Raw genomic sequence first — 12004 nt, forward strand, 5'->3', positions numbered from 1 at the left:
AATAAAATTATAACAGTATTACATTGTATAAAGCTGTGTGCTATAGAGAGGGCTGTACAGTTTTGCTTGTCCAACATATAAGGCTTTTCCTATTGTATTTGGAATAATAATATTGTCCTTTGAAAAGTAAACTATAGTGATTTTTTTCATTACTAAATTAGCAGATTCTCCTAATTCGCTAAAATAAGAGATTACTGGTACACCCATCTAAAGATTATTCATATTTTACTGAATTGCTTTTTTATCATGTATTCTATGTTGTCTACTGTTGAAATTAAAAAAAAAAAGTTTTCCATATAACAGATGTAAAAGAAAATATGTTACTTTCCAGCCAACATTGTATTTAAATTTATCTATGATTGTGTGATGGGTTACGTGACCAATTGTAAGATTATACAACTTTGTTAACCCATAGTTACGCAAATGCGCCATCTAGTGGGATCCCTGTGTTATATATTTTGGACCACTTCTGAAAACCGATTTTACGTATTCACTAAATGTCAGAATCATCTTGTATTATTGCACCAATTGATTCCCTTACTCAGCTTTTACTGCGATGACGTGTTGTTTCCTTTTTTTAACGAGATATCATTCGTGAGTTCATTTTACCAAGCTTACTTCTTCCCTTCTTGAAGAAGGAAAACACGCTTCTTCCATTGACTAAGATGGCATACTTATACTCTTCTTTCCTTTAACAACATGGCATCCCGAAAACTTCTGTCTTTCCCAATATGGTTGACTTAAGGAACCCATACTCTGCTCTGTTGTCTACGGTTGCGGGGATCCCTAAGTCGCGCCTGCGCATTGAGATGGCTGAGGTCTTGCACATGCGCAGTGCTTTCCTCGGGGGATAGAGGAGCATGAATGGAGCAAGATGGCGGACCCTGTGCAGGTGAGGGGGTTCTTGAGCAAAATGGGGTGATGTGTTGCGATGGTACCTGGAGCGCTTGCGACTTTATTGTGAGTACAGCTTACAGATCGGTTGATATTCAATGCGTATGTAAATACAGGGGCACAGCTTGTAAACACAGTGTGACAGGCGCCTTGGGCCTGGTGTGTGTATACAGTGTGTATAAACAGTGTGGGGGTGCTGTGTAAATATAAAAATATAGAGGTACCAAATATAATATATTCATATACGGTAGTGTATAATGAATTCACTTTATGAGAAGAACTTGTAGGCTTATGTTTATACAAAGATGCTGTGTGTAAAGTGACAGGAGACAGCATTTTACTACCTATATAGTGAATTATGTTCCTTTGGAAAAGTTTATTAGTACTTTTTATACTTATATCTATATTAAAGGCTATGGACTTTTGTTTGGTAAAGATTGATGCAAACATTTTTTATTGAATATAATTTATATATCTTTTAAATGGACTAATTTGCATTTACTTAACAAAGATCCATGTGTAGTTTATTGTATTATACTATATTTTGTTCCTGGCTTTGGACGCTAGAAGAAATTCATACTAATATGTATGCTATCAATTAAGAAATGTTTATTATTATAACTTTTAAGATATCATTTTGTCAGTTAAGTGTCAAAACACTACAAATTGTTAATTTGTTGTAATGTATTACTGTGTCTATTCATGAATGTCATTGCTGTAATTTGGTTGTTGTCCTTAATTATCTTTGGTAAATATGATACTTTTACAATAGAATCCATTACTTGTATACTTATACTTTTTAATGATTAACTGGGTGTTTTAAATTTTATTATAATAAAAACAGAAATGCAAAACTTTTTTTATCATGCTTTTTATTGTTGTTGCTTTATGCTTCTGTGTTTGTTTTAATTTATTGTAAACATATACAAGGGGTGGACAAATCTATATGAGACAGTTTCCCAAAATATTGCAAGTCACAATTTTTTTTTAAATAAGACTGGAAGGGATTTATATTTCCCTAAGTAAAATAATAATAAAACATATATAATAAGAAAATGAAGTAATATTTTAGAACACATGGAATTTGTGAAATAGCAAATTGGTTTAAATTCTACATTTGACTCTAACAAAGGTTGCATTGTGACTGGTCAAAACTGGAATATTTTTTGTTGTTGCTGCTCGCTTGTGATGTGTAGGTCTAGTTTCATTAAAGGGTTATTAATACTACGATGCACTGGCATTTCTGGCTGCAGGCAACAGGGCTACACAAACTCCTAACTTGCATACTAAAATTTAGCTATTCATTTGGAAACATAGTTTTTAAACTAATGTTTACGTTTTAAGTTATCCCAAACTCTATATATAAATTTAAATGAAACCTTAATTAAATAAATATTCTAGACTGATAATGCAATTCTCTAATTTATTCGTGTTTTTAATAAACAAATAATCTTTTGCAAGCCGGTTTTAACCCTTGCTAAGGATATTAAGCATTTTACAGCATAAAAGTGATGTAATCATGACTTTCTTTGTTATACTGGAATAGTATGTTGTAGTTTCTTTGTGTGGTTTGTATTGAATTGTAAAAAATGTTGCAGTATTTTGTATATTTGAATTAAGTTGTGAATAGTAGACATAGTTCTGTATAGGAACATTTTGGTATCCAGTTGATGGGAGTGCACATTCATAAAGTAGTGGTAGCCATTGGATGCAGTTTGGTGTTTTCAATAAGATAAGTTCTTTTAGGTAACGTGTATATAGTTTATTATTGGGTTCTGTTTATGTCATTTTAATTGTGGGCAGACTAACATACATATAGTGTGACATGCTAAAGGGATATAAAGGCCAAAATTAAAATGTGCATGGGTGCATTTCACTGTGGAATAGAAGCATTGTACAATATACTTCATTAGCAAAAATGCTTCTAGTAAAACGTATTACTGTTTTTCTGCGGCATACGCACATATCATCCTGCGAGTGCTGTGCACTTTTATTTAAACTCAACACTTTGTCAGAGAGTCAGCAGTGGCTTGTATGGCACACATTACGTCTTCACAGAAGCAATACACACCACTCTCTGACCTTGAATACTGGTGCACAGCACTCACAGGATATGTGTGTATGCCGCAGAAAGACGATAATAACGTTTACTAGAAGTATTTTTGCTAATGGAAGTATATTGCAAAATACTTCTATTTCACATTGGAATGCACCTATGTACTTTTTAATTTTGTTCTTTCTATCCCTTTAACATGTCACAATATATGTATGTTAGTCTGCTAATGGAAGTATATATCACATTGAAATTAATTTATGCACATTTCAGTTGTGACCTTTCTATCCCTTAACATTTTATGCTAAAACAAAACAAGTAAAAATGATAAAAAGCAACAAAAGCACATACAGTACAGAAAATATGTTTGATAAAGTTGGTTAGCCATCACGAAATATGTCCCAAAAGCTGTTTTCATGGTCTGCCGTTTGTAAGAGTGAGATTACGTGAAGGGTGGGAATCCCAAATCGAATGATACGTAACTTAGTAATAAAGTTTTGCTGAGTTTACATACAATTTAAAACGTGTGTGTAAATGTCCAACTGGCAATATGCACATTTTGCGTGATTGCTGTGTCATCCTCTCATAGCCAACCTTTGCTTATCTGAAATATGCAGAGGGAATATATGTAGATCTCCGCCCATGTTATCTCGGGACTTTAAAGATATTTCAATTTTTCTTAACACTATACCCCGTTATCTGATATACTGTAGTGATATTTTCTCTTAACATTCAGCTAACTTTAGGGGGGGGGGGGCTAAACCTGTTGTAAAAAGTCACGCTTCTGCAAAGACCTCATTAAAGATTTAGTACATGAAATCATATAATTTTATATTGCTAATCTTTATACTTTGTTCCAGTATTAAAATGTTATAATGTTCTAGAGCAGTGATGGCTAACCTTGGCACCCCAGATGTTTTGGAACTGCATTTGCCATAATGCTTAGTCACTCTGCAGTCTAGTTGAGCCTTATGGGAAATGTAGTTCCAAAACACCTGGGGGGGGGGGCAACGCTAGCCATCACTGTTAAAGGGACATGAAACCCAATTTTTTTCTTTCGTGATTTAGAAAGAGAATGCAATTTTAAACATCTTTCTAATTTACTTCTATTATCTAATTTGTTTTATTCTCTTGATATTCTTTGCTGAAAAGCATATCTAGATATGCTCAGTGGCTGCTGATTGGTTGCTGCACATAGAAGCCTCATGTGATTGGCTCACCCATGTGCATTGCTTTTTCTTCAAATAAGGATATCTAAAAAATGAAGCAAAATAAATAATAGAAGTAAATTGTAATGTTTAAATTTGTATGTTCTTGTCATGAAAGAAAGATTTTGGGTTTAGTGGCCCTTTAAAGTTTTTTTTTTTTTACTGTATGAGTGCTCATTAGTATCTAATGGAGTCAGTTGCAATCATTTAGAAAAGCTTATTTACCTGTAAAAATCTCCATGGATGTTAATGTTGAATTTTTTAGAAAAATCATTAGATAAAACTTCTCTAAAGGATTGTAATCAACCCCTATGTGTTTAAAAGGACATTAAACAACTCTTGCATTTGTGTCAAATATTGCTGCTCCTACATTCCCTAGAAAAAAACCCAAATTTGGCATTTAAGGTTTTCTTAAAAATGTTGCAAATGAATAGGTGGAAAAATATTTTTGAACTCTAAAGGGAGCACAGTTTTACATAACAGTAACGGCTCGATTTATTAAAGGGACACTGAACCCAATTTTTTTTCTTTTGTGATTAAGATAGAGCATGCAATTTTAAGCACCTTTCTAATTTACTCCTATTATCAATTTTTCTTCGTTCTCTTGCTATCTTTATTTGATAGCAAGTTCAGTACTCTGGACAGCACTTTTTTTATTGGTGGATGAATTTATCTACCAATCGGCAAGGCCAACCCAGGTTGTTCACCAAAAATGGTCCGGCATCTAAACTTACATTCTTGCATTTCAAATAAAGATACTAAGAGAATAAAGAAAATTTGATAATAGAAGTAAATTAGAAAGTTGGTTAAAATTTCATGCTCTATCTGAATCACAAAAGAAACATTTGGATTCAGTGTCCCTTTAAGCTGGGGCCGACAGGGACATACATATTCGCCCCTGTCCGCCCTAGCTCGCCTCTGGTGGGCAGCAATCCGGAATTTAAGATTGCACGTGAGCGCTATTTTGCGCTCGCGTGCAATTCCGCCCGCGAACAGCCAATCACGCGGGCAGGAGCTGTCAATCTCCCAAGTCGGAAGAGACTGGGGAGATTGAAATTCTCCACCTAAGAGGTGGAGTAGAGGCTAGGAAGCAGCAATCTGATGACCGCTGCTTGATAAATACTGACTGCAGGTTCTCTTGTGAGATCCTGCAGTCATAGGCAGGCGAAGGGCTTGATAAATCGAGCCCTAAGAGGTGTTTAATGTCCCTTTTAACCCAGTGATTTGCAACTTTTTTTTTTTGCTGTGGCACACTTTTTTACATTAAAAAATCCTGTGGCACACCAGCATCCCAAATTTTACAAAATCACACATTGTAGCCTAATACAGGATATATATATATATATATATATATATATATATATATATATTTTATACACACACACATATATACACACTGTACTGTGCTGTCATGCCATGCCTCCTACAAACTATACGTGACATATTGACATTCATTCACAAACAATCATAATGATGGTCTGTGAATGAATGTCAATGTCATGGTTGTAAATGATGCCTGATGAGCCTGTCACATACCTACCAATATTTCACAATTTGAAAGAGGGACACCCCCGCACTGTTGTCAGTCTGCCGCGACACACCTGAGGATCTCTCACGGCACACTAGTGTGCCACGGCACACTGGTTGAAAAACACTGCCTTAACCTATGCTAAAGAACCGCAATGCATTGTCACATAGCTGGGAATCGCTGTCGGTGTTCAGTTACTGAGAGTGCACCTGATGTGCAAGATTAATTGTTTTTAATAACCCTTTTTATAGGTTTAACACAGATACCAGCCATCATTTGTGCAACAGTAATATGATCTAATAACACATAAGAGCATTTTGTTACTGATTTATAGGGACATAAAAGTACAGAAAAAAAACATATTAATCAGTCAGCTTCATAGCAACAATGTACTACTTGGACCTAGCTGAACTCCTCTGGACATTCAATAACGGAATAATATGTACATAGCCACCAATCACCAGCTAGCTCCCATAAGCTAAACACATAGAGCATTTTATTTTTCAACTTTTGTGCCCCTTTATTATTTTCCATTGGACCCACCATTATAAACTAGTTTCTAAATGATGTGATTTTGTGTGTAACAAAAGTGAACACAACTTTCTAACTCTTATCATCTCTATCTTAGAGTCTAGCACAGCTAGAGAACCTGTGTAAGCAGCTCTATGAGACCACGGACACCAGCACCCGACTACAAGCAGAGAAAGCACTTGTTGAGTTCACCAACAGTCCAGAGTGTCTGAGCAAGTGTCAGCTGCTGCTGGAAAGAGGGAGTGTATGTATGGGGAAGTAAATGTCATTTTGAATAAAGGAAAAATGTTAAATTAGAGGACAAATAAGTGTATGGAGATAGAAAAGCATAACAGGCGGTAGCAAATGAATAACCTGAAAGGACATACAAGGAACGTATAATGAGGTTGTAGAGGGAGTGTATGTCCATGAAACTTGGCGTTATGAATAATCAAGTGTTAATGTAATGGAGAAGGTGTGGTTTGGGAATACATTCATTAATAATGTACATTATCAAGGTACAGGGGTGAACAGAAAAAATGTGTACATTAGATCTGCAAAATTATGGATCCAAGGAAAGGGACTGACCATTCACAGGTATCTTAGAAAGGAAGTGTATTTGATAGCTGTAAGGAGTATTCTTCATGTGGGCTAAACCTGGGGCCTCTTACTGAAAGTTTCATTTGGAAATTTGCAAAGAAGGGGATAGTTGGGAAACTAAAAAGAGAACAAGAACACTCAATAAGGAATATCACATGATGCTAGAGAAAACAAAGAAAGGAAAATAAGACCGTGAACCGTAATGGTCTTTATTTAATAAGATTAAGAAAAGAGTAATTAATACACAACTTAAAGGGGAATTTATTTTGTGGAGTCCCTATCAGTGTGAGACTTATCTAGCACATAATGATAATTTTAGATAAGAGGTTTGTCACTTATTTCTATATATTTTTTTTTTTTTTTTTTGCCCAGTCTTCATATTCTCAGCTGTTGGCTGCCACTTGCCTCACTAAACTGGTGTCTCGGAGCAGTAACCCTCTTCCACTGGAGCAGAGGATCGATATCCGTGAGTATAAGTGAAGTGTCATGTGACTAGGCTTTCTGTGATGTGTTTTTCTGTGATGTTTTCTTTTATTAAAGGGCCATTATAGTAAAAAAAATTGCATGGTCTAATCCTGTTAGATTATGTACTTTTAAGACTAATGACCCTGCAGCACTATGTGTTTAATCCCTGTATTAGGGTTAGACACACAGTAGAAATACTGCTTGGGGCTCGCGGTGCACTGCTGGTCCCAAACGGAACTCGCTGCTGATCCAATCAGCAGTGCTAGTTGTACATTGAGTCGTGTGCCTAGCTCTGACAATTAGATCAGTGAAGAATTCAGCTCTGGACCAGCAGTGCACTGCGAATCCCAAGTTGTATTTCTACTGTGTGTTGTGCTGCAGGGGGGTGATAGTCTTAAAATTACATGCTCTAACAGCTCTTTAACCTTTTTCTGGATGTTCCATGCCGTCCTAAGTGCACTGGGCTTCAGCGCCGTTAGGATGGCAAAGAACGTCATAGCCGTTTGGCTTTCCTAAAGCCAACGGCACTTACTGAATGGGATCGGGTCATGGTGTACGTTCCTCGCACTGTAGGCTCGCCCCCCTGACCCGATCCCATCATTGAAATCTCGCGATCACATGCTCGATCATGTGATTTTAATTTGTTTACATCGGAACATTGTTCCGATGTAGACAAATTAAACCCGGCATGAAAGGGTTAAGGGTACATTTTATATATAAAAAATGGCTCGAGACGGTCGAAACGTTATGGCATATATGGTGTTTTGAATTATTATAACAATAAAGGCTATGTTTTATTGATACCGTGTGTGCCTGCTTCGTTAACACCTTTTGGGGAACAAGACGAGCCCTGGTTTTCACACTCACACTGATATTTGATTTTAGAGACTAGTCTTACTCACTTTGAGGATGAATGCATGATCTAATCCCTTTCCAAACCAATTTTCAAAGATTTGTTTGTGTGTTGTTTTATCAAATCTTTCTTGCTTATTTTACTATGGTTTTATTGGCAAAATCCTTAGAGAGAATTAGTCGTCTTGTCACGGTAAAGTCCTTTCCATTTATAAAGTATAGGTTTTTCAAGCTCAAAAAATGTGGACACAGTTATATTTGATGATGAATGTGCACACAATGAACATATTTCTGTTGTACTTTTCATTACAATTTAAAGTGATGTTGTACTGTAACATTTTGTATATTATAAACTGCCACAGTATTCTCCATGCTTTTAATATCTTGAATCATTTTTGTACATTTGTTGTCCAATGAAAAAATAAATCTGATTTATTTTTAATTGAATTTTGTCCCCTCTGACTTCATAACGTTTGTTCATGATCCCACTTTTGCTTAGTTTTTATATTTGTGTGTCAAGTTTTTTTTTATATGCAGTATAACGATCATGTTCTTGAAATGCATGAAAGAGAACGATATTTGTACATTTCACAGATATTTTTCTAAATAAAATAGGGGGAAAACTCTTCATACTGACGTTAAAATATTTGTTAAGCAATTTGTTTTTCTAAAAGTAAACATGCAAAAATTGTAGGTGTCTACATTTTATTCTTTTATGCATATTTTGAAATCTGATCCTATTAAAATAAGAGCTAGTTTTTATTAGATCTTGTGAACCATATATTGTCGAGCGTGAGCACTTTGTAATAAAAGAACTTGCATCAATCCTATTTTATGGAACTAAATCGCACTCACTTGAAAGGACTTTTAAAAAGTTTGTCACGTATGAAAGTTGTCAACTTTAAAGGGTTATGGAAGTGGCAGACATCCTCAAACTTGGCCTGCCAGAGGTTTTGGAACTACATTTGCCATGATGCTCAGCCAGCATATCAGCTGGCTGAGCATCATGGGAAATGTAGTTCCAAAACCTCAAGTTTAAAGGACCAGTCAACACAGTATATTTGCATAATCAACAATTGCAAGATACCAAGACAATGCAATAGCACTTAGTCTGAACTTCAAATGAGTAGTAGATTTTTTTTCTGACAATTTTAAAAGTTGTCTTTTTCCACTCCCCCTGTACCATGTGACAGCCATCAGCCATTCACAAATGCATACACACTTATTCTTGCACATGCTTAGTAGGAGCTGGTGACTCAAAAAGTTTAAATATAAAAAGACTGCACATTTTGTTAATGGAAGTAAATTGGAAAGTTGTTTATTATTATTATCAGTTATTTGTAGAGCGCCAACAGATTCTGCAGCGCTATACAGATTCCGCAGCGCTATGTTTAAAATGGCGTGCTCTATCTGAATAATGAAAGTTTAATTTTGATTGAGTGTCCCTTTAAGGATGTCTGCATTAAAGGGACAGTAAAACCCTTGAGATTTTTATTAAAAAAAATGCTATTATGCATAGTAAATAGTAATGAATGTATAGTAAAACATACATTCATTATTTTGTTTGCATTCTTTTCATGTAATTTAGCTCTATACATTGTGGATTTTCTCATTCTCAGAGCTGAAAAAGCACATTGCTGACTTCTCAAGGCCAGCCCTGCCACATATCTTTTCTTAAAGGGACACTGAACCCCAAAAAATGTATTTTGTGATTCAGATAGAACATGAAATTTTAAGCAACTTTCTAATTTACTCCTATTATCAAATGTTCTTTATTCTCTTGGTATCTTTATTTGAAATGTAAGTTTAGATGCCGGACCATTTTTGGTGTACAACCTGGGTTATCCTTGCTGATTGGTGGATAAATTCATCCACCAATAAAAATTTGCTGTCCAGAGTACTGAACCCAAAAAAAGCTTCTTTTTCATATAAAGATAGCAAGAGAACGAAGAAAAATTGATAACAGCAGTCAATTAGAAAGTTGCTTAAAATTGCATGCTCTATCTGAATCACGAAAGAAAAAAATTTGGGTTCAGTGTCCCTTTAATTGGATGTAGCAGATAACAGCAGATCAAAATTCTTTGTGTCCAAATGATTTATCTACAGAAATCCCCATAGACTTTAATGGTGATTTTCGGTTGCAAACCATTAGATTAGATTGTGATCAACCCCATAATTACTGTCCCTAGTATATCTGAATTTAATTTTTAACAGCTCCCTTATCCCAATGTTTCAAATTACTGTCCCTAGTCTTGTCTTCTCCAGGAGCAAGGCCAGATATGCTCCTTCAGATAGTGGTGGCAGGAGTTTGGCTAATTTGTTTTTATAAATGTTTAGACTTTGCTCATGTTATTTCATAGCAAGACAACAGAATGTCTAGTTAATTGTAAGGTGCTTACAGTGCTTTTGAGTTTGCTATCTTAACTTATTTTTAGAAACCACAGGCTTTGTTTTTGTTGGTTTTAAAGGGACATTAAACACCTTGAGATTGTTATATAAAATGTTTTAATTATGTATAATGAGACATATTTCCAATATACTTTCATTATTTATTTTGCCCCCTTTTCAAGTAATTTAGCCCTAAAAATGTAGTAATTTCCAATTCCCAGAACTTAAAGGGCAATAAAACCCAATTTTTTATTTTATGATTCAGATAGAGCATGCAATTTTAAGCAACTTTCTAATTTACTCCTATTATCAAATTTTCTTCGTTCTCTTGCTATCTTTATTTGAAAAAGATAGCAAGATAGCAGGTTTAGACACTGGACAGCACATGTTTATTGGTGCTGTCCAATCAGCAAGGACAACCCAGGTTGTGAACCAAAAATGGTCCGGCTTCTAAACTTTCTTTCTTTTTAAAATAAAGATAGCAAGAGAATGAAGAAAAATTGATAATAGAAGTAAATTAGAAAGTTGATTAAAATTGCATGCTCTACCTGAATCATGAAATAAAAATGTTGGGTTCAGTGTCCCTTTTAAACTGCACCCTACTGACTTATCAAGGCTAACTCTGCTTCATATCTATCCCTAATTGGTTTTATCAGATGACAACTGCAAAACAACGTACTCTTTACTAGTGTCTCTCAACCTTTTTGTAGCAAGTACCCTTGTGGGCAGTCATTTGATTTCTATGTACACCAACTGTAGCACAAATATTATTGATCTTTTACATAAGCAAAAATTGAAATCAAGTGTATCATTAGATTTCACAAGCTTGTATCAGATATGCTAATGAAGTAAATATATAGGAATCTGATATTTGTTTTATGTTTTCCCGGAACATAACATTTGGCAGTATTACAGCAGAGAATAATAAACACATAAAATACAGTTATATAGTCCATTGACATTAATAGTTACTGTATATCCGATTTAATGTGCTTCTTACATTAAAAAAGAAGAAAATAAATTCTTGTACATGAGAAAAATATTTGTTACCCACTTTTTTATTTTTAATAACTATTTAATTCACAGTTTATCTGTCTCGTTTTACTGTGGCACATTTCAGTATGATGCACTTGACCTGTTTCATAGTGGCACGTTAATCTGGCACGTGGTCACAATAATATACTTTCTCTCTTCATATCAGTGAAGCTCAACTCCAGCCCTCATATGTCACTAACAAGCCAGAATCTAAAGTTTTATCAATTTAAGGTGAATCAGTGGTTCAACCTAGGCAGGAAAATACTCACACTCTACCCTGTTAGAAGTGCTCAACGGTAGATATAAGAAACACAGCCTCCTTTGATATGTCATGTTTACAATAGCTACACCAGGGAAAAAAAAGATGAAGGGTGATCCTTGGAGTACCCCTTGCCAATGCCCTAAGTACCCCCAGGGGAACACGTACCGCAGGTTGAGAAACTAGGCTCTATACTAACATTATAGCTAGGG

The 12004-nt window shown here is 35.1% G+C and overlaps 1 protein-coding gene across 1 annotated transcript in view; it reads left to right on the forward strand.

Moving 5' to 3' along the window:
- Positions 1-781: 781 nt before the first annotated feature.
- LOC128644347 (exportin-7-B-like) overlaps positions 782-12004 on the forward strand; it is a 34405-nt gene continuing 23182 nt past the window's right edge. Inside the window, exons 1-3 of the mRNA XM_053697002.1 lie at positions 782-892; positions 6312-6458; positions 7166-7259. Of these exons, the coding sequence (XP_053552977.1) occupies positions 875-892; positions 6312-6458; positions 7166-7259 (259 nt within the window). The 5' untranslated portion in view covers positions 782-874. The remainder of the gene's footprint in view (positions 893-6311; positions 6459-7165; positions 7260-12004) is intronic.

Source organism: Bombina bombina, unplaced genomic scaffold (genome assembly GCF_027579735.1).
Source record: "Bombina bombina isolate aBomBom1 unplaced genomic scaffold, aBomBom1.pri scaffold_1185, whole genome shotgun sequence".
In the NCBI taxonomy this organism is placed as follows: domain Eukaryota; kingdom Metazoa; phylum Chordata; class Amphibia; order Anura; family Bombinatoridae; genus Bombina; species Bombina bombina.